General features: G+C 36.8%; 1 protein-coding gene across 1 annotated transcript in view; it reads left to right on the top strand.

The window, feature by feature from the left end:
• Positions 1-1,324: 1,324 nt before the first annotated feature.
• Positions 1,325-26,981, top strand: part of LOC130223086 (complement C3-like) — a 48,397-nt gene continuing 22,740 nt past the window's right edge. Inside the window, exons 1-20 of the mRNA XM_056455791.1 lie at positions 1,325-1,411; positions 6,009-6,201; positions 6,312-6,477; positions 9,512-9,585; positions 9,950-10,038; positions 13,824-13,906; positions 14,385-14,496; positions 15,260-15,362; positions 17,930-18,050; positions 18,125-18,240; positions 19,622-19,777; positions 19,914-20,117; positions 20,210-20,401; positions 20,474-20,626; positions 20,718-20,847; positions 22,122-22,193; positions 22,502-22,699; positions 24,648-24,750; positions 24,890-24,978; positions 25,089-25,231. Of these exons, the coding sequence (XP_056311766.1) occupies positions 1,341-1,411; positions 6,009-6,201; positions 6,312-6,477; positions 9,512-9,585; positions 9,950-10,038; positions 13,824-13,906; positions 14,385-14,496; positions 15,260-15,362; positions 17,930-18,050; positions 18,125-18,240; positions 19,622-19,777; positions 19,914-20,117; positions 20,210-20,401; positions 20,474-20,626; positions 20,718-20,847; positions 22,122-22,193; positions 22,502-22,699; positions 24,648-24,750; positions 24,890-24,978; positions 25,089-25,231 (2,568 nt within the window). The 5' untranslated portion in view covers positions 1,325-1,340. The remainder of the gene's footprint in view (positions 1,412-6,008; positions 6,202-6,311; positions 6,478-9,511; positions 9,586-9,949; positions 10,039-13,823; positions 13,907-14,384; positions 14,497-15,259; positions 15,363-17,929; positions 18,051-18,124; positions 18,241-19,621; positions 19,778-19,913; positions 20,118-20,209; positions 20,402-20,473; positions 20,627-20,717; positions 20,848-22,121; positions 22,194-22,501; positions 22,700-24,647; positions 24,751-24,889; positions 24,979-25,088; positions 25,232-26,981) is intronic.

Raw genomic sequence — 26,981 nt, 5'->3', positions numbered from 1 at the left:
TTCAAATCTGGAAAAAAAGCTTCGATCTGTGGTTTACGAGCTCCCTTGGTACTGTCAAGAAAATCACTTATTTGCTTCACTGTATACAGTTTTGAAGAGGATATTCCTGTTTTGTCAGTGTTCTCTTCATCTGACAAACTCCCTAGACTCTCCAGATCATTTTCGGAGTCATTGTCAGAATAAGCACATTCTGAGCTCCTAGCAGACATGTGAATGAGGTTTTCTTCCACTGCCTCATCATCATCATCATCCTCATCATTCTCTTTCCTCACTTGTTTTCTTTCTAATAATGTGTCATCTCTATTTATTTGTATAGTTCCTTCTTCACCGCCAGTTTGTCGATCAGACATATCAGTGCTTTCGACATTACTGTTTGTATTAGTTTGATCTACAGGTGGTGTTTGAACTTCATCAGAGTGCTTGTTTACTCGGTTTACGATTTGGTCAGTTATTTGTGATTGAGATGGTCTGTCATTCTGTTTATCAGGGCTTGTTTGCCTGACATGACCCTGTTCTCCGCACAGAAAACACTGCATGTGATCTGACGTAATGAAAATTGTGTAATCTTTACCCTCGTTTGTGATTTTTACGGCCAGATTAAGCGGATCCTGTTGCGCGTTCAATATCATGTACGTATACCTTCGAAAAGTGCTTGATATTTGGGTTTTTCAAGCCTAACGGGATCATTTTGATCGGGGCTGTTAGCTTTCCGTATCTTTCGAGCACTCTTTGAATGGCTTCATTCTTAATGAACGGAGGTACGTTTGATAGTACAATTTTTTTTTGCTGGGCTCGACAGCAGCATTACCGGCACAAAAGTATCATTGATTGTGATTCCACTTTCAATGAGATCATCAACTATTCTGACTTCAGTGAGAAAAACAACAACTGCTTTATTCATTCTAGAAGCTGATTTAATGTTCTGTCCACCAACCTTTTCGCTGACTGCAACCAACACATCCTCCACAGATATGGAATCATCAGAAATGCATTTAAATCCATGTTTGAGCGTCAAAAGCGAGAAATCCTCGCTTGACCCCATTGTCGGAGTTTACCGACCTTGGTCGGCAAAAAAACAGCAACTATAATATAATTTAAGACTATGCTATTAACTCTTGGAAAAAACAAAAAACAAAAAAATATATGGTAATTAATAAGTTAGTGAAACAAACTCTCAAAAGCGTGTTCCAAACCCCTGAAACTCCTCTTACTACCCACAATCCTGAGAGAGAGAGAGAGAGAGAGAGAGAGAGAGAGAGAGAGTGTAGTTTGGACTGTGAGCGCTGCTGGTATAAATGTGAGCGTCTGCAGGTTTACAGAAACACAGTCAGTCAGTCAGGATGGAGGTGAAGCTGCTGTTTCTCTCTGCTGTTCTTCTCTCCTCGGCGCTCCTCACACTGGGTGACCCGTTGTGAGTATTACACACTCTTTCTTCACACATCCACTAAACCAGCACTTTTCAATAGGCTGGGGTATCGCTTGTTTGGTTTCTTTTCAATAACGATGCCAAATCAGTACTTTTAACTTTTAAAACAGTGCAAAAAGGTGCCTGAACCAATACTTTAAAAAAGCCACTAAATACATGTTTCTTTATTTAACCAGAAAAAAAACATTGAGATCAAGATATCATTTACTACGGTGACCTGGCCAAGAGGTCCACAACACACAACTTGTGAAAGAATAATAATAGTAATAATAATAAATAGAAAATTAAGATAAAAATTAGTGGTGGGCCATTATCGGCGTTAACGTGAGACTCTTATCGCGCGATAAAAAAAATAAAAAATAAATCACCGTTAATCTATTCGCAAAGTTGGGTTGGGAGCTGGGTCTATTCTATGCAAGCTATGATGACTTTCGCCTTGATATTTTAGCGCGGATGTATACCTGACCGGTTAGCCATCTGACAAACAAGTGCCCTTCTGGATCAAATCAGCTGGATGCCTGACTTTAACTGCAGTTCGGCAGTTTCACATTCACTCATGAACATTTTATTCATGCCCCCGTGACAAACTGAGGTATTAGACGCAAATAAGGAGTAAGGACTGGTGAGAGTGTTATGGAATTTAATAACACATGCAGATGGAAAGAAAAAAACTTCCGCATTTCGAAAAAGTGATCACTGTGGTTGCCGTGATGGTTGCTTTGTTTCTCATCTGCAGTTGGCTTGTCAGTAGCGCGGCATTGCTAAATCACTTTTATTTTAATAAAAAATACGATTATTTATTATGAAACATTGTGAGATGATGGTCGCGTGATTTTTAAAATGAGATTATGCGTTGAGTATTTACAGCTACACTCTAAAAAAATAAATCCGTAAAATTCACGGTCAAAAACCTGTAGCTGTGGTTGCCAGTATTTTACCGTTAAAAATACGGTACAAATCATAAAAGTAATTTCTCATTTTTACAGTAAACTACCGTATTTCATTGAATTATATCTGTATTTTAAATGACCAACATCTACACATCTTTTGTTACACAGTTAAACACGTTAACACAGCCATATGCAGGTGGTGATGAGGAAGTTACATAATGAACCAACGCTCATCACAAACATTTCCCACCAGTAGAAAAGCGTATCAGTATATGGAAGGTCTCAGTGTCATTCACACAGCTACTAAACACCAGTATGGTAACACGGATGAAATTAAAGTCATGAAATAAACATTGTTTATCAACATTAGATGTAAAATAAATCTCTAATGTACATCACTGATGGGGAAACGACTAAAATTATCCATAGTAATGTCAACAAAAAGCATAAAAAGTGATGTGCCATGCAGGGAATTCTGGGAAAGTCAATTTACGGTTATTCGCTGTATATATTAAGGAAACATACTGTTAACCAGGTGACGGATTTTTACTGTTGCATTTTTACAGTTTATTCCCATTGAAATCACAGCCATTTTTTACAGTGTATTGATTTTATCTACCCGCGACCCACCAATAGTTAAACCTTTTGATTATCTGACCAATGGATTAACGGCAGGACTCGTGAATATGAAAAAATCGTGCGTAACAAGGTTTTTGCATCCCCAATATGCAATGTCAAGAGAGTGACTCCATAAGGTAATGGTCACTGCACACACTTTGTATAATGTGTGCAAGGATAACTCATCCTTTAAATGTCCATGCTTAATCGTTAATGGACTGATTTCACGCAGCCGCCATTTTAAACAGCGAAATCGAGGCTGCGGTGGGAAGAAACCCGGAAGTATCGACTGAGTCACACAGGAATGTTGTGTAGCTGGCTGTATATCTTATCAGCGAAGAGAAATCGACACAAATTTATACTTTCACCACCTTCAGAGTAACTCAAAGGTCCATTCTGAATGAATAGTGAAATAAAAAGGGATATTGGACCTATTTTCAGCTAAGTTAAGGGAAATGGCACTAGTTAGCTTACGTTTTCTTTCCCAAACACACATTTTAGATGCTATTCATCAAACTCAAGTTAATAAAATTATACTTTCATTATATTAGACATGTCAGACATGTCATGATACTGAATTTTGGCACTGAAATTAAAAAAAAGCCCATTTCCCACAAACATTCAAGCACTGTTGATGCGCTCTTAAACAGCGCTGATTTGCCATTGTGTTCACGTGCTCAGCAGAAATGACTGTGATTGGCCAAGAAGGTCATCAGTTCACCACACTTCACTGATGTTTACTGAGCACAAACACAGGCCAGCGATCCGCCGATGAATTGACTGATCTTCACGGCTTTAAAACGCTCCAATGTCCGTGCCTCGCTTTCGTGTTTTAAAATGGCGGCCGTGTGAAATAAGCGTATGGATAAAGTTGATGCATTCGCAGGGTTATCAACAATGTGTGTATATTTTTGGCTTGGAACAGCCTTCTGTTAAAGATTTTTGTGTTCATCCTTGCTACAGGCAACAAAAAAAAAATGAACAAATGAATTGCATGGTCATTGAAACTAAATATATGATTTATCTGTTTCAGCGAGTACACAAATGAAAATACTCATACTCCAATTGGTTTGTAAAAAAGTGGTATCGGTTCATCCCTACACAAAAGTAATCCCAAAGTAACGTAACGCATTACTTACCATGAATAGTAACTAAGTATCGCAACTGGTTACTTTTTAGGAGAGTGACTCAATAATGTAATGCATTATTCTCAAAAGTAACTTCCCCCAATAACAATAACAATGTCATCGTTGCATTTCAAACGACATAAATGAGTGAATGACACTTGATAACAGTTGTTATAAGCATGCATAAAATCTCATTCACATATGATCTATGTGTCAGCATAATTATTAAGGTTTCATGACCGTCTTACGAACACCGCACGTCATGATTTTGCCAAGTACGATGCGATGCTTGATTAACATCTACACAGTATGTTGGTCCTGGAACATCATTTTTGTTGGAATATGTAATCCATATCCATTCCCTACCCCTAAACCCAACTATAACTGTAAATTATTACCAAAATTAGAAGGCAATAATAGTTGGATATCAATCATGTAGAAGCCTAAACTTAACTGTTACGTTTTAAAGATGTTTTAGTGGGATGCTGTAACATTTAAGTGAGACGGGTGTAATGTGTGCGACAGATCAAGGATGAGGCAGGAATTAATTCTCTATTTAAGCTTTTTACTCAATAGTTGAAAATTATGTAACAGTAATGGGAGAGGAAAAAGAAAGAGATAAACATTTATAATTATCTTTAAACAAAAACAACGAGTGTAAGCCAAATCAAAGAAACTAACAAAACAAAACAATCCTTAAAACTAAAATCTAAATTAGGCGTCAAAAATAAATACAAATAAACACCGAAATCTTCAGTGTTGTAACGAGGGAGCTGAGGCGGTGTTAGAATCCATGTGCAGAAGTTTATTTAAGGGGTTAGGCAGAGACATCAACGAGTGAACAAGCAGAGAGTCGGCAACATATAAGCAATCCAAACCAAACAACAAACACAGGGGCAAATCCAGGCAACGTAGTATAAGGGCAGGCAGAAGTTCAGTAACACAACAATCAGTCCAAAACAGATCAAAAGGGCAAAGACAGAGAACGTACGTGATCAAGGCAGGCAGGGTCATACACAGGATAGCAGTCATGAAAGTCACTAAGGAACAACGCTTGGTAAGGCAGGATAAACTGGCAATACTTCGCAAAGAAGCATGGCCTGAGCACTCATTAAAATACTGTACAAACAGGAAGTAGCCGCAGAGGGAGCGGAGCTGAGTCAGTAGTCGGGCGAGGGCTCCCTCTGCTGGCGTGGCGTTACAAGTGTATCCGACACCCGAACTAAACTATTTAAAGCTACAAAACTCAAAATACACAACTGGCAAAACACTCAAACTAATCTAAACTAAAACAAACCGGATAAAACGGTCAAAGCTTAGTTTAGAACCACACAACAACCATTATGTTACTTAAAGCCAACGAAGTTCAACAAGCAAACTGGAATTACCACAGTAAACTGAGATAATAAATCACTAAACAGCCGAAGCATAGCACAATCAAATTGCGTGGCGCACAAATGGTACGCCGAGGCAGAGCGCACACCACACACTGGTCTGTCGGGGCTTTAAATCCTGGCGGCTCGTCCTGGGATTGGTGGAACCGACTTCATCATAATGATGATGGACAGAATGGTAGAAACCTAAAGACTAAACAAGCAGAGAGGAGGGTCAAAAAATAGACAAAGAAAACATCAAACATAACATTAACATAAACTGTAAACATATCCCTTAATTTTGATTGGCTGATTGGAACGTTGTTCCAGGATCAACAAAGATGTTCACCCAGGAACATGTCCTACTTGGTCAAATCAGGTAAAGTTATCTTTCAAGTAAAGTGTTACCAAATTGATTAAGTCAATCCATAGTTATGGACATTCTCATAATCCATTTTGTTTTTGCAGAAGCTTGAGACTAATTGAAACTTGTATCCCTCCCACTTTTTTACTTAGTACATTTTAAAATCCCTAAAGTCATTCAAATGGAAGCGCTCTGATTTGATCTCCTCAGATATGTGCTGTCGGCTCCTAATCTGCTGAGAGTGGGTTCCTCTGAGAACGTGTTTGTGGAGGCGCAGGACTATTCTGGAGCACCCCTTAATGTGAGAATCACTGTGAAGAACTTCCCAGCCAAGAATGTGGAGATGGTGCAAAAAACAGTGACTCTGACTGGAACAAAATTCCAGATTCTTACAGATATAGAGGTGAACTTTACCTTATATAAGAGTACAATATGTGCGGTGCATATTGGTCATGTACAGTAGGATATTTTGGGTTGTAAATAGCAGATTTGTGTACTTTTCTGTTACAATAGATCCCTGGTGATAGAAACTTCTTCTCTGATAATGAGAAGAAGCAGTATGTGTATCTGCAAGCTCACTTTCCCTCCGTCACTCTGGAGAAAGTGGTCATGGTGTCTTTTCAGTCTGGATATTTGTTTGTACAGACGGACAAGCCCATCTACACGCCTGGCAGCAATGGTAAGTTTAAGTGCTAAAAACAAAAGTATTTATGAATTTAACCATGCTATATTTATATTTGTGAATATATTTTATTTTATGAGATTGACATTTCTGTGTATTTTTCAGTATCAAACGCTTCATTTTTCAGTATCAAGTGTTTACATTTTTCAGTATCTCTATTTTTCAGCATCAGGCTTTTACATTTTTCAGTATCTGTTTATTTTTCAGCATCAAGCTTTTAACATTTTTCAGTATCTGTTTATTTTTCAGTATCTGTTTATTTTTCAGCATCAAGCTTTTACATTTTCTGTATCCGTTCATTTTTCAGTATCAAGCTTTTACATTTTCAGTATCTGTTTATTTTTCAGTATCAGGAGTTTATTTTTCAGTATCTGTTTATTTTTCAACATCAAGCATTTACATTTTCAGTATCTGTTTATTTTTCAGTATCAGGAGTTTATTTTTCAGTATCTGATTATTTTTCAGTATCAGGAGTTTATTTTTCAGTATCTGTTTATTTTTCAGTATCAGGAGTTTATTTTTCAGTATCTGTTTATTTTTCAGTATCTGTTTATTTTTCAGTATCAAGCTTTTACATTTTTCAGTATCTGTTTATTTTTCAGTATCAAGCATTTACATTTTCAGTATCTGTTTATTTTTCAGTATCTGTTTATTTTTCAGTATCAGGAGTTTATTTTTCAGTATCTGTTTATTTTTCAGTATCTGTTTATTTTTCAGCATCAAGCTTTTACATTTTCTGTATCCGTTCATTTTTCAGTATCAAGCTTTTACATTTTCAGTATCTGTTTATTTTTCAGTATCAGGAGTTTATTTTTCAGTATCTGTTTATTTTTCAACATCAAGCATTTACATTTTCAGTATCTGTTTATTTTTCAGTATCAGGAGTTTATTTTTCAGTATCTGATTATTTTTCAGTATCAGGAGTTTATTTTTCAGTATCTGTTTATTTTTCAGTATCAGGAGTTTATTTTTCAGTATCTGTTTATTTTTCAGTATCAGGAGTTTATTTTTCAGTATCTGTTTATTTTTCAGTATCTGTTTATTTTTCAGTATCAAGCTTTTACATTTTTCAGTATCTGTTTATTTTTCAGTATCAAGCATTTACATTTTCAGTATCTGTTTATTTTTCAGTATCAGGCTTTTACATTTTTCAGTATCTGTTTATTTTTCAGTATCAGGAGTTTATTTTTCAGTATCTGTTTATTTTTCAGTATCAGGAGTTTATTTTTCAGTATCTGTTTATTTTTCAGTATCTGTTTATTTTTCAGTATCTGTTTATTTTTCAGTATCCGTTCATTTTTCAGTATCAAGCTTTTACATTTTTCAGTATCTGTTTATTTTTCAGTATCATGAGTTTATTTTTCAGTATCTGTTTATTTTTCAGTATCATGAGTTTATTTTTCAGTATCTGTTTATTTTTCAGTATCAAGCTTTTACATTTTCAGTATCTGTTTATTTTTCAGTATCAAGCATTTACATTTTCAGTATCTGTTCATTTTTCAGTATCAAGCTTTTACATTTTCAGTATCTGTTCATTTTTCAGTATCAAGCTTTTACATTTTCAGTATCTGTTTATTTTTCAGTATCAAGCTTTTACATTTTCAGTATCTGTTTATTTTTCAGTATCAGGAGTTTATTTTTCAGTATCTGTTTATTTTTCAACATCAAGCATTTACATTTTCAGTATCTGTTTATTTTTCAGTATCAGGAGTTTATTTTTCAGTATCTGTTTATTTTTCAGTATCAGGAGTTTATTTTTCAGTATCTGTTTATTTTTCAGTATCAGGAGTTTATTTTTCAGTATCTGTTTATTTTTCAGTATCAGGAGTTTATTTTTCAGTATCTGTTTATTTTTCAGTATCTGTTTATTTTTCAGTATCAAGCTTTTACATTTTTCAGTATCTGTTTATTTTTCAGTATCTGTTTATTTTTCAGTATCAAGCATTTACATTTTCAGTATCTGTTTATTTTTCAGTATCAGGCTTTTACATTTTTCAGTATCTGTTTATTTTTCAGTATCAGGCTTTTACATTTTTCAGTATCTGTTTATTTTTCAGTATCTGTTTATTTTTCAGTATCAAGCTTTTACATTTTTCAGTATCTGTTTATTTTTCAGTATCAAGCATTTACATTTTTCAGTATCTGTTTATTTTTCAGTATCTGTTTATTTTTCAGTATCAGGCTTTTACATTTTTCAGTATCTGTTTATTTTTCAGTATCATGAGTTTATTTTTCAGTATCTGTTTATTTTTCAGTATCAGGAGTTTATTTTTCAGTATCTGTTTATTTTTCAGTATCTGTTCATTTTTCAGTATCAAGCTTTTACATTTTCAGTATCTGTTTATTTTTCAGTATCAGGAGTTTATTTTTCAGTATCTGTTTATTTTTCAACATCAAGCATTTACATTTTCAGCATCTGTTTATTTTTCAGTATCAGGAGTTTATTTTTCAGTATCTGTTTATTTTTCAGTATCAGGAGTTTATTTTTCAGTATCTGTTTATTTTTCAGTATCAGGAGTTTATTTTTCAGTATCTGTTTATTTTTTAGTATCAGGAGTTTATTTTTCAGTATCTGTTTATTTTTCAGTATCTGTTTATTTTTCAGTATCTGTTTATTTTTCAGTATCAAGCATTTACATTTTCAGTATCTGTTTATTTTTCAGTATCAGGCTTTTACATTTTTCAGTATCTGTTTATTTTTCAGTATCAGGAGTTTATTTTTCATTATCTGTTCATTTTTTAGTATCAGAGTTTACATTTTTCTGTCTCTGTTTATTTTATCAGGAGTTTGTTAAATTTGTATTTGTATTTTGTCATATTTTTGTATTTGTATTATGTTATATTTATATTTCTATTTTTCAGTACAAGTTTAATTTTTCACCATCAAGTGTTTGCATTGTTCAATATCAAGGATGTGCAATTTTCAGAATCAGGAGTTAAATTTTTTATATTAAGGGTTTGCATTTCTCAGTGTCTCAGGGTTTGCATTTTTCAGTATCATGCTGCAGTTTTGTTTTGACTTCTTTTGCAGTTCAGTACAGGATTTTTTCTATGACACCCAACTTGAAACCACTCAGTAAGCCTGGAATCACAGTGGATATCATGGTACAGTGTTTTATTTTCACACCTAGGACGAAAACTATAATGACACCAGTACATTCAAAATGTGTAAGAAGTATAACAGTAACAGCACTCATAACAGAACTCTGACAGCAAAAAATCATGCACAGGTTAACATAAAAAACTGGTTAAAGTCCATATTTGCCTTTTGAGGCTGATGCATGTACTTTACTCTCCCTGTAGATGACTTTGTTTACAATACTAAAAAACAAACGTTGACAGTCAACCAAAATCCTGCTTAAGAGCATATGCATTTAAAGTAATAAATGACAAAACTGGTAGCTAATTAATTTAGCAATTTATTATCTGTATGAACAGGCCTGTAATGATGATTTCTGTGTTTCCTAAGAATCCACAAGGCATCACAGTAGCATCAGACACGGTATTTGCAGTCAAAGGTGTGAAGTCTTCAATCTACAACATCCCTGAGGTTACTAGGTGTGTAAATCACTGTCGGGACTAAAATTATTAAACTAGAATTAACTGGCCAAACTTAATTGCGAGTTGCCTTTTATATTTAATTCAGGAAAGTATCTAAAGAGTTCGGTAGATTACTTAGGAATCAGTTACTGATTACTAATTCCATGACAAAATTTGGGAGATAAAATGTGATCTGACTTTTGGATTACATTTAGATTACTTTTGTGCTAACCTTTATTTGATGACACTTAATTTGAAGCAGGATAATCTTGTAAATTTTTCATATTATTTAATTGATATCAATGAACTAATATTCATTTTATTAATACATTAATACATTCTTTTGATCAGCAACAAGAGCCTCAATAGTTCACAATACTACTAAAAGTTATATATCTATATATCTTATATATCTCTTTGTGTTTACTGATAGTAACCCTGATTTTAAAATCATTATGATTAAATGTAACTAAAAATCACATCTTATGATTTTTTAATATTTTCCTATAAATAAAGGTGCAGTAGGTGATTGTCTTTAGTTGAAAGTCTCTTCACATTCCAATAGTAATGATTAAAGTAAATCATCTTTTCACACTGGATGAAAGATCATCATCTTCAGCTTAACCTTGCGAAAACGGAAAACGGAAATACTTGAAGTTTCTGCCAACCCGACTCTACACCATAACTTTTCAATCCAGATGGATGGGCAACCATTACTGCATCCAAAATGGTAAAAAGCCTTGGAGTAAAGATTGATGACCAACTGAACTTCTCTGAGCACATTTCTAGAACTGCTCGATCTTGCAGATTCGCACTCTACAACATCAGAAAGGTCCGACCCTTCCTATCTGAACATACAGCTCAACTCATTGTTCAAGCTCTTGTTCTCTCCAAACTGGACTATTGCAACTCTCTACTAGCCGGGCTTCCAGCTAATTCTATCAAACCTCTTCAGCTGCTTCAGAACGCAGCAGCACGAGTGGTCTTTGATGAACCCAAAAGAGCACATGTCACTCCGCTACTCACCCGTTTGCACTGGCTGCCAGTTGCTGCTCGCATCAAATTCAAAGCTCTGATGTTTGCTTACAAAGCGACCTCTGGCTTTGCTCCTTCTTATCTGCTCTCACTTCTGCAGATTTATGTGCCCTCCAGAAACCTGCGTTCTGTGAATGAACGTCGCCTCGTGGTTCCATCCCTAAGAGGGAAGAAATCACTTTTCCCGAACTCTCGCATTCAATCTGCCCAGTTGGTGGAATGAACTCCCTAACTACATCAGAACAGCAGAGTCACTTGCTGTCTTCAAGAAACGACTAAAAACTCAACTGTTTAGTCTCCACTTTCCTTCCTAATCTTAACTGCCTCTCTGGCTATACCACTAACTGTACTCTCTCTCAAAAAAAAATAAATAAATAAATTCTAATGCTTAGCTTCTTAGACTTTACACACCTGAAACTTGTCTATAGCACTTGTTCACTGCTGCTCTTATAGTTGTGTAAATTGCTTCCTTGTCCTCATTTGTAAGTCGCTTTGGATAAAAGCGTCTGCTAAATGACTAAATGTAAATGTATCCAAATGTATTTATATGTATTTTTATATTCTGGGTAAGGCATAAGACTAAAAAATGTTCATTCAATTAAATATTGTTTGGCCGACATCCCCCATAATTATTTTTGTTTATGATTTATTAACCATTTTTCCATTTTACAAACATATCAAACAACCCTTTTAGAAATAATAATAGAAAAATTATGAATACTAATAATAATAATAGAAATAATAATAAATAAATGAAAATAATAATAAAATAAAAACAAAATTACACAAATAATGCGGGGCAGATGTCTATATTAATGCAGTAATATCAACGTTACAATTTAATGAAAGATTACAAACTGATGTATTATTATTGTCAAGGGCTAGCAAGAGTGATCAGTCTAGATCCAGCTGGAGAGTTTTAACATAAGAAAAAAGGGCATTACACATTTTGACCAATGTTCTGTTATGTCTTTGAAGGGAGGATCTAATCTTCTCTCCCCTATAATTCTGATAAGTAGCTCAAACTGTCTGTCAGCAAATGCAGATTTGTACACTGCACATCTCTTCACCCAGATCTGGAATTTAGGCATGCAGTTGTGCACGTTTAAATCCACACGAGACAGTCACAGTCGCGGTAAAATCAAACGCTGAATTAAAACTTTTAAAATCCTGAATCAATATTGGAGTTGGTTTTCACGCTGGAGGAAGGACGACACCATGGCTGAAGTATTATCGTTAGACAGCTAATGTTTTAAAACTATTTTAGTTATGCAAAGCTGATGTAGATTGGGTTGTTGTGAATGGGTTATATGCACAGAAGTGTTGTTCAGCCACTGAAACCTCCTGGGGAGAGATTGATGCATGAGTCTCCTTCACGATCAGGATTTGGGGCATGGTCCTGTTGTGGAAGAATTTACTTCCTGGTGTGATAGATTTTCTCTCTAGTTGAATGTAAATAAAACAAAAGACATGGTGATAGATTACAGGAAGGCTTCTCCTACCCCCAGCATAACAAATATTAAAGGCTTGGACATTGAAATTGTGGACACATAAATATCTAGGGGTTGTTATTGACAATGTGTTGACGTTTCAACCTAACACTCAGGCTGTCTATAAAAAAGTCCAACAAATCTGTTTTTTCTGAGGAAACTGAGAGGGTTTCAGGTTTGCACCTCTATGATGACACTGTTTTATAAACAATTCATTGAATCTGTTTTATCTTCCTGCATTGTAGCTTGGTACGGTAATCTGAGTGTGTCAAACAAGAACAGGTTGAGTAGTCTGGTGAAGGAGGCAGGCAAGATCACTGGTTTTAACCAAGCTAGTCCAACAGTAATTTACCACACTAGTGTTTTAAAGAGAGCTCAGGGTATCCTATGCACCCCGGATCACCTGTTGTACTCTGTGTTTCAGCTGTTGCCATCAGGACGTCGTTTTAGAGTTCCTATTTGAGTCAGAAATTCTTTTATAATGGTGTCCATTAGGTCATTAAATGAGTCCAGGTTGGAGGGAGATGCACCTTCATTATGATGTATTGGATGTTGTGGGGTAATCTTTTATTAATGTGTACATGGAACTTCGCCTGTGTTACGGCACCTTGCTGCAATTTTAGTTTCCCTAAACGGGAAAATAAAGTTGAGTCTGAGTCTGATGTGACCATGTTTCATAAAGTCCTTTTAGCTGAACAACAAAACAGAAGTAAATAGTGCGATTTCCCCTAGCCTGCTTTACTGAGCTGAAGTTGCTTTTATATTCACATTGGTTCATTTTTTAACCGATGACGACCTGTGACGCGCTCCCTATATTGTTTACCGCTACTCTGAATATTCAGTCTGAAATAGCACGTAAGCATGGCTTCCTGCACGCCGGCCAACCCCTAACTACATTTCTAACTGGCAAATGACATAAACTAGTGGGTTGTCTGCTGTCATCTTAAGGGTGCGCGTTCGTGTATCAGGAGGCGTGGCTTTGGACGGCAGGGGAGGGACTGTTTGTCAAAGATACTATATTTTGGCAGATCACCTACTGCACCTTCAAGTACATTTAGAAAACAGCAGCAGCAAAACAAACTGCGACATCAAATATTTCATCTAAAAAACCCTACAAGTGTAGATGACATTATCAATGCAATTTAACCACTCTTTGCTGAAAAAAACAAACACAAAACATGAATGTATGAGCAGCAGGAATATCTCGAAAAATTATACATGTAAAAAATATAAAACTAAATAATCAATGAATTGTGAACAACTGTTTTTCTTCTTCAGTTTGGGGATGTGGAAGGTGGTCACGCGCTATGCAAACACCCCTCAGAAGACGTTTACTGCAGAGTTTGAGGTCAAAGAATACGGTAAGATGAGTGTCAACAAGGGGCGACGCAGTGGCGCAGTAGGTAGTGCTGTCGCCTCACAGTAAGAAGGTCGCTGGTTCGAGTCTCGGCTGGGTCAGTTGGCATTTCTGTGTGGAGTTTGCATGTTCTCCCTGCGTTCGCGTGGGTTTCCTCCGGGTGCTCTGGTTTCCCACACAGTCCAAAGACATGTGGTACAGGTGAATTGGGTAGGCTAAATTGTCCATAGTGTATGTGAGTGAATGAGTGTGTATGGATGTTTCCCAGAGATGGGTTGCAGCTGGAAGGGCATCCGTTGCGTAAAACATGTGCTGGATAAGTTGGCGGTTCATTCCGCTGTTGTCAACCCCAGATTAATAAAGGGACTAAGATGAAAAGAAAATGAATGAATGAGTGTCAACAAACTGTATGTCCTGTAAGAATGTGATCAAATACAATCCTGCACTGTGTTGACCTATTTGTGCGTATCCTTTTGTTTTAGTCCTTCCAACTTTTGAAGTGAAATTAACCCCCAGTAGTTCTTTCTACTACGTGGGAGACAAAAAAAAAGAGAACGATGAAGAAGACAGTCTTACAGTTGACATTGAAGCCAAGTAAGACCAAATATATTTGATAAAAATTCATCTTTTACACAATGATTCCAAGTATGTTTTTATATATTTGTACTATGAGGCTGTTGAATTATTATTTCAAGACAAACACACAGCTAAAGTTGTTCCGGCAGGTTTTTCTGTATCACTACGCTGAACGATTTTGAACTTTTTGAACACTCATGGTCTACAGAATACCCATAATGCACCTTGAGAGTTAGCACACCGTATGAATTTCCATGTCTGACCACAAGATGGCATTTGTAGCTGAATCCTATTAGTGTTAAGTTTTAAAATCAATGAATACTTAATTAAATGTATGTTTGTATACACGACAGAAATCATAATACTTAGTTGCATTACTAATAGACAGCTTGCTGATTAAGAAGTTTAAAATCAAATCCGTCTAAGGGATTTATCAACCCGAAAAAGACATTTAAAATGAGATTCAATACAATTCACTCACTTTCATTGATTCGTTCAAGTGGACTATATTAGTTGACTAGTGTAGGGAATAGTGAGTGATGATATAGAGGTGAGTTCAGATACAGAAAGAGTCTTAAATAGTCCAGATGATGTGTGTCAGCTGTGGAGGTGATCAGTGCAAAGGCATATGTGTAATGGAGTCTGGGTGTGAATCAGTGGAGCAGGATTCTGCCCTCTAGTGGAGCTTGTTGGGATTCCAGCTGGAAATCATGACAGTGGAAATATTAGCATTAATGTTATCATTCAGTTCTTACAGTAATAACTGCATATGCTTTCATAGGTATCTGTTTGGAAAGAAGATGGATGGAAATGCGTTTGTAGTGTTTGGTGTGATGGATGGTGCGGCGAAAACAAGTATTGTGAACTCTCTGCAAAAAGTTCAGGTGAGAGACAATAAACAATTTATGTTGGGATTAAAAAGATATTCTCCACACTTAGTACATTATATGTTTGGTATAAATGACTTAATGACTTAATGTACAGGGTGGGCCATTTAAATGGATACACCTTAATAAAATGGGAATGGTTGGTGATATTAACGTCTTGTTTGTGGCACATTAGTATATAAATGGCCTAACCTGTACATAGAAAAATGTTATGAGAGTAATTTAATAGAGTCAGGGTTCATACACATTTTTACAACTAAAATTCCACGACTTCTCCATGATTTTTTAAAAGACTTTCAAGTAAATTTTCATGACCTAATGTTTCATGCTCAAATTTATTACAGCATATCGTAAAACAAGCAACAATCTATTTAGTTTACATTTATATCTATGTAAAATGTATTAAGATAATGCTTACACCGCACTAATAATGTGAACGTATGTGATTGACCAAGGACAGAAAAGAAGTAAAGACAACAAACCTATATTCAGATATACAGATATCTGTTTTCCATGACTTTTCCAAACTTTGTGGGCTTTTGTGTTTTTCCAAAACTTTTCCAGGCCTGGAAAATACCATGGTAAATTCCATGACTTTTCCAGGTTTTGCATGATGACCGTATGAATCCTGTACAGTGCATCAGTATATCTGCAGCTTCACAACACTATTTCCTTATTTTATATGAAGGCCTTATTCCAAAATGGATTAAATATATAATTTTATTCAAAATTCTACAAACAATACAGATAATAAGTGTGAAAATATGATTAATATCACTGCAAATTCATAAAAATACAAACTGAGCAATCACACGTACATAATTATTAAGTCTTTGTCATGGCATAAAATTTTGCTCAGGTGCTCCGGTTTCCACTGATCCTCACTGAGATGATTCTACAGTTAGATTAGAGTATACCTGTGCTAATTCAGTTGAGTGGACATGAACAGGAAAGGAATACACCAGTATATTAAAGGTCCCAAACAGTGTTGCCAGCTTAGCATTTTTGTTGCTAGATTTAGCAACTTTTCATACTACCCTAGCAACAAATTTAGCAATTTTGAACATTCATTTGGCTAGTTTTAGCAATCTTTAAAAGTGACTTAAAAGAGCAGTGGCTGCAGGCTTCATTCAACACACTCATCACACGTTCAAGTTAAATTGCTAGCTCAGATTGTTTTTCAGAACTGTTAATTTACTGATATTTGTTAACATGTAGAATTGTTGGTAATTTAGGTAGCAATGAATTCCAGTAGTGCTATAATTGTTGTTAATTTCACAAGTTAAAAAGAGTAAGTACACAAGCTGTTCATTATCAGTGTTATATTTAAAAATGAAAAAATCTTATCAGAAAGTGTTTGTATGTTACCAATAGTCAACTAGATTTTTCATACAAATCTAAATGGACACATTTCATATGTTTTTGCTGAGATGGCCAGTCAATTTGAGAAAACATTATTTATGTTGTATACTACATAACAATGAAGTTTTGAGTTGCGATTACACAATGACGTCATCACGCAAAGTAATATGTTAATAAGAACCTATTTATTGTGCATCTGGATGTGATGTTTTAATATAATAAAATACACGGCGCCTCAGTGACGGGCTTACCCTCGTCAGATACTACTTGATGACGTTGCAGATATGCAAATTAGTGTCAGCTGTCGACATTTAGCTACTTTTTAGGCAGGCTTTAGCTACTTTCATTGGAAATAGTTGGCAACAATGGTCCCAAATTTAACAGCACATGTCACAGCCCAAACCAAGCCATGAAGACCAAGCAACTATCTTTAAGGGTCTAAAGCCGCGTCACACTGCACTTTTCTCCCTATAGACTTCCATTCATATGCATGTGAATGCGTCAGACCGGAAACACAAGCTCGTGCGACAAGTTTCGCAGTTTGCTGCATTGGAAAGGTCCAGCTTGGTAAACTCTGACCTGCGAAATCACATCACATGATTGTATGAGATCAATCGAAGATCAAAACATGACCTTTCTGGACAGAGATTTAAAACATGGAGCTTGCTTTTTTAATGTCTAATAGTTTTTTAATCCCACCCTTTTTAGCAGCGCCGTATGAAAGAATTTCCCATGCTCAATCTCTAATGTGACCGCAGCTTAAGACAGGATTGTATTGAGGTGCAGACTTTTGTGAAGGCCATTGCATTCAAATTTTCCCTCTGATGAAGTTAAACATAGCTAATGACCCTAAACACACAGACAAGATAACAAAGTAGTGGCTTCAAAGCTAAAGTAAAGCACTGAGCAAAGATAAATAGTTGTGTACATGTGATTTATATAGAAATAAATGTTTAATCAATCATCCTTCATGTTTTCATTATGAGGTATTATTTGTAGATATTTGAGGTAAGTAATTTCCATTTTGCAATAAGGCTGAAAAATAAATTGTCCGGAAAAGGAGAAGCGATGTGAATACTTTCCGGATGCGCTACACATGCATGCAGTGCTGGTTTTGTTTTAAATCCTTACTATTTTTATATGGTTCAGTAATTAGCCATGTTGTGTGTGTTTTTTCATCATATGTGTGTGTATGTGTGTAGGTTGTGAATGGAGTTGGAACTGCAGAACTGACCAGGGAGATGATCACAAAGACATTTAAAAACATAAAAGATCTGGTTGGAAAATCAATCTATGTTTCAGTCAATCTTTTAACTGAAAGTGGTAAGACTCGACAGATACTGTATGTTTATGTGTGTGACTGTGTGTGAGAGGCTAATCAAACGTGTGCGTTACAGGCAGTGAAATGGTGGAAGCGGAAAAGAGAGGCATTCAGATTGTGACGTCTCCGTATACCATCCATTACAAAAGAACATCACAGTTCTTCAAACCTGGAATGCCCCTGGGTGTCTCGGTATATAATATTTTACCCAATACATTAAATTGTCAGTCTGGCTTTTCTGGTAAAACATGCCAAATTTGCTTTTCACTGAATTGAATTGAATTTTTATTTGACAGATTTTCGACAAGCTGTACAAAAATACAAGTATCCCATACATTTTGAAATAAAAACTGTCGAGGATAAAAACACAATAAAGCCCTGGGCTTGTTCCCATTGTGGTCCTCGCTGTTAAATAAAACAAAGTATGGCTTCAAATTACAGTTGATGCATAAAAACAAACAGTACCTCCACATTAAGCTCTGTCACGAAAACAAATTCCTCGTATGTCTGAACATACCTGGCAATAAAGCTCTTTCTGATTCTGATTTTAAAACAGGAACAAAATTATTCACAAAATGAAGTTTATTAATAAACTAATTTCGAGAGGATCATGTGCTTATGATTGTTTGCATCTGGTCCCGCATTATTCAATTTATGATTCACCAATCAGACGATTCCTAAGCCACTATAAATACCCTAAGTTCCATAAGACAGCATTCTTCGTTTTGAAGAATCCCCCCTTCCACCCCTACTCCTCCTCCTTTCCTAGATGGGTGGCACGGTGGCCCAGTGGTTAGCACTGTTGCCTCACAGCAAGAACGTCACTGGTTCTAGTCCTTACCATGCCAGTTGACGTTTCTGTGCAGAGTTTAGGCGTTCTCCTCGTGCTTATGTGGGTTTCCCCCGGGTTCTCCGCTTTCCTCCCACTGTCCAAAAACATAAGTTAATTGACTAATCCAAATCGGCACCATAGACGTGCTCCTAGTCAGTAGTTATCTCTTAAGATCAATCACTATCTGTTCATTAGCTACTACAGCAGGGGAGTTCTCGAGATCTACCTAAGCTCAAACTCCTCTCTCGCCTTGCAAACGGGAGGGAGCCCGGGCTCGAGGATCTTTTAAGCTCAGGGCTCTCTCCCGGGACAGCTTGCCAAACAAGCTTTATAATCAATCATCAGCTAAGCGTGAACTCTTGAATACATTTATTCCTTCATTCATTCTCTTTTTGGCTCAGTCCCTCTATCAATCAGGGGTCGCCACAGCAGAATGAACCGCTAACCCATCCAACACATGTTTTACACAGCGGATGCCCTTCCAGCTGTAACCCATACAGTGCCAATATGTAATGCTGAATTCACATCACTGTATGATTTAGCCCTGATTTGCAATCGTCAACAGGTTCAGGAACAAATGTCTGAAATTTAAGGCAAATCAGTGCTCGTGCACGCAAGCAACAGTTGTGACAATGCTCATAAATGAACTGAAGCATTTTACATAAATGCTATTTAAAATAACAAATCTCAAATCTTCCAGAACTGATGTTTCATCATTTTCTGTTCTGGGTTCTAAAAAAGGTTTATGTAACAAATCCTGATGAGACGCCTGCTGAAGATGTGGAAGTGGAGGTGCTGGTTGATGGAAAGGGAGGAGTCAGTGGTAGAACCAGATCCAATGGCATTGCGAAAGTGACAGTCAACACTCAGGCAGGAGCCTCTACATTGAAGATCACTGTAAGACTTGCTGTCCCATTTGCACTGATGTTCAGCCAGTTTTAGTGCAAAATTGATTACTTAACAGACATTTAACAAGCCACTAGCAAATACTGTATGCATCACATCAAAAATAAATATTTGTCTTTTTTTACAGGCAAAGACCAAAGATCCTGGATTGACCGGTGATCAGCAGGCATGGAAAACAATGACAGCTCAGGCCTACGAAACCAAACGCGACTCAAAAAACTACCTGCATATCAACATTGAGTCTGCAGAGTTTGAGATCGGTGATCAAATGACAGTTTATCTGAACACTGGACAAAGTCCAGGAGTCAAAACTCAAGATTACACTTACATGGTAATAATTCATGTCATTTCTTACCCTCACATCTATTTATTGAAATGGTTTGAGTTTCATAAATGGTTTTTATTTGTCTACCTCCTTTTTAGATCTTGAGTAAAGGACAGATTGTTCTAGCAGAAAGGTTTAAGAGGCAAGGACAAACTCTAGTCTCTCTGTCTCTAACTGTGACCAAAGACATGGTGCCGTCCTTCCGCTTTGTGGCTTATTACCATGTGGGCTCAGATGAGGTGGTGTCTGATTCAGTCTGGGTCGACGTGAAGGACACGTGCATGGGAAAGGTGGGTCAACCATCACAAGAAATGTTTGATGTGCCAAGTCCGTATTTCTGACACATTATCTCTCGTTTAAAGCTCAAGCTCGAGGTAAAGGAAAAGCAGAAATTCTATGAAACAGGAAATGATGTCAATCTGCAAATAAGTGGAGATCATGGAGCCAGAGTTGGTCTGGTGGTGGTTGACAAGGCTGTGCAGGTCCTTAACAAGAACAGACTCACTCAGACAAAGGTGAAGGGTCTTTGGACATCAGAGTGAAAACACCTAATGACTATTTCTGACCAAAAAAATTTACAAAACAAATGTGTTTTCCTCCCTCTAGATCTGGGATGCCATTGAGAAGCACGATACTGGCTGTACGGGAGGAGGTGGAAGAGACAGTATGGGGGTTTTCAGTGATGCTGGTTTGATGTTTGAGTCCAACACTGCAGGAGGAACCAATACAAGAACAGGTTCCCCCATTATTTTCAGCTAATGATAATTGTAATTTTATTAAGTGCAAAAAAATCTAATCCTGTCAGCAGTATTCTGCGGTACAACTCTGACAAGTAGTTAGAACCAAAACTGAGCGGTGACAACAAGTAAACTGACATGTCTCTATTAAAGGCCAGTCCTGCTGCCAGTTACATGATCAAATGCAGAGGCTTAATTACTTGGGCTGAAAAACCCAAGAATAAAGCTAAAATGTAATTACAGCTGCCACTGGGAGCCAGTGGTTAAGTAGGCGGGGGAAGTAATGTGGATCTTTTTTTGGCTGCTTGTGAAGAAACTTCTTGATTGTTGTTTCTGAATTACCTGTAGAGATTTAGTCACTTTGCCTGGATAATAGATAATTGCATTACCCCCAGTGGCAAAATTCAAAGACAATATCAAATCGTAAATAGGATTCTGGCTGCCACTGGGAGAAGTAGTTGAGCTCAGCAGGCATGTAAGGTGGATCCTCTTTGGCTGACTGTAAATGAGACTTGCAGCCAATATCTGAATCATCTGTAGAGGCTTAGACGCCTTGCCTATAACCTACAGAGCACTGCTGTTGTTTTGTCTGGGCCTTGACTGTGAATCTGACTGCATTGAGGGGTGTAACATGGCTGACTGAAGAGGAAACTTTGGCTTGGTTGAAGATTAGACTATTTGCAGTTTTTTTAATCATCTGTAGGGGTTAATTAAGTAGAGCATTTGTCCAGTTTTTAAATGACAAGTGCTTGGACAAAGAGCTGTTCTGTATACTCTTGCAGAAAAGGTTTGATATTTCTTATGTTGGGAAATGCAAACGTATGAGGTAATATGGACATCAAACTCTAACCCCCAGATTCATTGCTTTGCTCTTCCTTTTAAACCCCAGTTGCCGAGCTATATTGTAACTGACAGGTCTTTGCAGGTTTGATCTTGAGATGAAGTTCTCCAAGAAACTTTGAAAGATCTAATGTGATGTAAGACTGGAGTCACCAAAACAAAACAGCATTGATCCCTATGTCACACAGGATAAGAGGAGAACCTGCGGTTTATAGTAAAGATGATTCTGTGGTGGCAGAAGGTGCAAGGATTTGGTCTGGATATTTTACCCTGTGAAATGTCCTTGAGAGATCAGACAAAGACAGACACTTCGCTAACTTTGTTTAAATGATTTTCTTATTGGGTTTATAAAATAAATTATCCTCCTCTTGGATTATTTAAACATAATTTGTTTTCACAATAAGCTAATTCGATCCAATGAATTGTCCTCTAGTGCCTGAGTGTCCTTCCCCTCCAAAGAGAAAACGAAGATCTGGGAGTCTTCAGACAATCACTACAACTCTCGGTAAGAGGCTGGTCTTTAATCTGATTGGACTGAAAGCACCAATATGACCTTTTGTTTTATTTGAAAAGTTAAATCAGTATACAAAGAAGTCAAATAAGATGCATTCATACAAATTTCAGGATAAAATAAACAAACATGCCATTTGTTTATTTCTACTGGGGTCCACGATTCAAATAAGAGAGGTTGTTCTTGGCTTTTCTAGTGTTGTCCTGAACCTTTCTCTTTATAGGACATGGTCCACTCTTTATAGAAATCTATCTTCACATCTGTAGTTCTCACAGTGTTATGCACTAATGTTGTCTTTTCAGCTGGCCAATACTCTGAAAAAATCAGGCCATGCTGCTATGATGGGATGAGCAATAACAGAATTGGCTACACATGTGAACGGCGAGCATCATACGTCATAGATGGAGAAGAGTGTGTCAAAGCCTTCTTGCACTGCTGCAAAGAGGTGAAAAACCACAAAGAGAAAGAGACCGAAGAGGAGGAGCTGATTCTGGCTCGTAGTAAGTATCTTCACGGATTAAGATATCTTAATAGTGCATCACAGAAAAATACAGTACTTTACACTTTCACATTGCAAAATAGATGAGCGTTTTTTTCCTGAGATTACAGAGGTGGGATCTACTGTAATTGGATTTGCAAAGTAAACCTTAAAGGGCACATAGGTTACCACTTGTTTCAGATTTAAGATACGTCTTTTGTGTCCCCAGAATGTGTCTGTAAAGTTTGAGCTCAAAACAACCATCAGAGTATTTGTTATAGCTGTCTGAAGTGTCTGTATTATAGCCGGTAAAACTTGGTTGCTGTTTTTTTTGTACTGGGCCTTTAAGGCTAGTCCTCCCCGCCCACCGTTCCCACGTGCCTGTCAGCAACATGCCTCAATCGCCGCCCTCGCCTGCCCCAGGAAGCAGATCTCACGGCGCGTTTGTGAGAAATACTACAGTAAGAACTTTACCAATCAGTATTTGATGCATTTTTTGTGAGTTGCAACGATGAGTCACACACAATGTCGCTACAAAGTTCATGCGCACACACAGCGAGGACACGCACACACACACACATAGCGCAGACACCCACACACAGAGAGAGAGACAGAGACAGTGCGCGCGTTTAGCTTCGCACTCTGTTTGCACGCATATGTGACAGGATACAGGTTAATCCTCACTGCTGTATGGAAATCTCTTATATTAATGTACAAAATAAACCTGATTTAACGTCCACAAACCGGGATTGAAGCGTCTTCCTTTATAATTGTTCTGACACGCGGCTGTGCTGATGAAGTGAATCTGAAGTGAATGGCTGTAATTCATTACACACATGCTCTGTTTTAAAACATGTTAAACTTGTAAAACTCTTGATCACGTTTGATGATGATTGATGACTCTAGCGAACTGAACACACCTTTTATTCCCGGCTGCTTTGCGCTCGTCTTGTCTTGATGATATGATTATACACGTGACTACCGGCACATGTTAATGCGCGCAGCTGTCAATCAATATTGGTGGGCGGGGCAACGTAAAGTTGCGGTCGATCTGAAAACCGCTCCAATTGGTCCACAGTTTTTATGTTGTTAAATTGAAAAAAAAAGGACTGGGTGTGTTTATTCCACCCCAATATAACAGTTTATACACTATATCTACACACATGTCTGTGCAAACAGCTTGAAAAGTAGATTTTTCACCATAGGTGCCCTTTAATGTCTAAGTTTTCAGTTACTATACATAAATCTGCAGATTTTCTTTACCAAATTCTGTGCAAAAAATTTACCTAGTCATGCAAAAGATATGATCATAGGCTCTAGACTAATATTTTAATTGAAGACGTGTGGCAAGCACGTACAAATAGAGAAAGCTAAACCACCTTGGCTCTCCACATGCTTTTAGACGGCCTCATAAATGCCAATAGGACACACAGCAGACTATGTTCTTCTTCTTGTCATGTGGCTGTTTGTCACAAGAAGACGACAAGGTTTGGTGAAGTTTCCCTATAAACCAATAGCATTTAGCTGTGAGTCTGTGCCAAAAGGGTAACCAAAAAGTGGTACAGTACACTTAGCTTGTATTCATTTAGCACAACTTCAGTTACAAATACATAATAATTAATAATTTAATAATAATTTAATTAGAAGCAGTGTGTGAACACTTGGTCTGGATTTTTCTCAGCTGCTTAAATTTGTACTAAACATTTTTGTATGTTCTACATAGTTTTTTTATTGGGGGCAGAAGAAAATCATGTTTTCTATTATTTAAAAGCAAATGCGAACATATTGAGATATATATCGAATATCATAAAAATGTTGACCATATCGAAATATATTTTATTATTTTCTATATCGCCCAGCCCTAGAAGAAATAGCAAAAAATATATATATGCTTATAATTTAACAATGCTTCACAATCCAATCTACTGTGTGCCTTTAGAAGTATATTCTGACATTTATCATTACAAAAGGTGATGAAGAAGAAGGGGATTATGCAGACTATGATGACATTACATCACGCACACAGTTTCCTGAGAGCTGGCTTTGGGAGGAGTTTGATCTCTGTGACAAATGGTAGGCAAAGGGAGACTTTGAGACTGTAAACTGAGCATCAAACATGACCCTTAGCATATAAAAGCAAATAAGCCACATGATCTCGATTGATTTGAACCGTTAACACAACAAAACATTTTATATCTTTCTCATAACCCAGTTCAAAACCAAGCAAGGACAAATTGATATACCTGAAAGACTCTATTACTACCTGGCAGGTCTTGGCTATCAGCCTGTCACCAACACATGGTAAGGTGATTCTTCAAACCCAGAATACACATTCTGAAAAAAAAGCCACCATAATTATACAGGAGCAAGTGCTTTAAAACCTTTTTGTGTGGGTTTGTTCCTCCTCTAAGGCCTCTGTGTGGCAGAACCTGAGGAAATCATCGTTTTTAAGAGCTTTTTCATTGACCTCAAAGTGCCTTACTCAGCTGTACGGGGTGAACAACTGGAAATCAAGGCCATTATTCACAACTACACCCCCAAACACCTGAAGAAGGTAGGTTTGACAGTTAGGTAGGTGGCATTTACAATGTATTAATTAATACCACATTGCATCATAGTAACCATTTATACTCGAGTTAAATGACAGTAAGCACTGGGTCTGAAAACCATTTGTTTGTTTGTGTAAACTTTGTCCGTTCTACTTGGCACAGAATGGAAATTTGGCATTGTAACATAAATACAAGCATACAACAATCACATAATAACAATACTCCACAACACAACCACATGAATTAAAAAATTAAAAACTATATAAGCCCCATACACATTACTGCAGATAATTATTTTCAACCACCCCATTCACATCAAACAGTAATCCTATTTAGGACAACAGCAATTGGGACAAACGACTTTATAAGCATTTCTCCAGGCTCTAGGAATTTTAAGCGTCCTGCATTCTGATGGTAACACTGAGTGAAGGGGATGTGTTGTGTACTATCCTTAAAAATCACAATTGCTGTTTTCCCCATAAAGGAGTCAAATAAAAACTGTAGTTTACCTGATTAATAATTTGCGATAATTTCTTCTTCTGTTTAAAGGGCACATAGGTTACCCCTTTTGTCATATTTAATATGTCTTTGTGTCCCCAGAATGTGTCTAACTCTCCTACGTCAAGTTGCGGTCGATCTGAAAACCGCTCCAATTGGTCCACCGTTTTTATGTTGCTAAATTGAAAAAAAAAAGGACTGGGTGTGTTTATTTCACCCCAGTATGACTGTCTATACACTATATCTACACACATGTCTGTGCAAACAGCTTGAAAAGTAGATTTTTCACCATAGGTGCCCTTTAAGTGTTGTGTTACCAAACCATGAAACAATCTTATATGTAAGAACACTCTCTATCACTGATCTCTATGCCATGTTTAAAGTCTGTGTACTAACATTAAAACTTCTCACCTTGTGGAGGAGACCAAGGAGCTGACTTCCCTTCTCATAAACAGCCTCTACATTACTATTAAAATCCAGTTTACAGTCAATAATTGTGCCTAAATACTTAAAATTTAAGGCCTGCTCTACTATTTTTCCATTTATGATGACTGGTTTGTAAAATCTAGTATCTACTGCTCTTGTTTGACTCCCCAGACATAACTCTTTTGTTTTTCCAATATTAAGGTGTAATGAAATTTTACCAAACCAATCTGTAATACTATTAATATATTTAAAACACAAGGAGCTATTCATTTCTTCCTGGCAGAAAACCAATGCCAGATCATCAGCATACTTTATTAGAGCGAGTTTATCATCATTATTGCTCTACAGTTCATTGAAATAATTAGGAAATAAAATAGGGGGCAATACACATCCCTGAGGTACGCCAACATTTAAAACAGAGCAGTCAGACATAACATGATTAACACAGACACGTTGCGGTCGGTTTTTAAAAAATTCTCTGGTCCATACAATCAACCAACTGCTTACTCCTAAATTATGAAGACGTTTTAAAGAAGGTTAGGTTGAACAGTGTTAAAGGCAGCTGAGAAATCCATGAGAAGTATTGTAACATACATATTTGGCCTATTTAGATGATGCTGAAATTTCTTCAAGAGAGTAAGAGAGGCATCCACAGTGCTCCAGTTGGCCCTATAGGCAAACTGCAGTTTGGAGTATGGAGCGTATAGTGTGTAAGGATTGTCCAATCAAACTGAGAGCACAATGGATCCCCTCTCAGTTTGATTGGACAATCCTTACACACTATACACTCCATACATTTACAAAGCACAGAAGTGAGAGTGATTGGACGGA

Source organism: Danio aesculapii, chromosome 1 (genome assembly GCF_903798145.1).
Source record: "Danio aesculapii chromosome 1, fDanAes4.1, whole genome shotgun sequence".
NCBI classification, from domain to species: Eukaryota; Metazoa; Chordata; class Actinopteri; order Cypriniformes; family Danionidae; genus Danio; species Danio aesculapii.
This window is presented reverse-complemented; position numbering and strand designations above follow the sequence as displayed.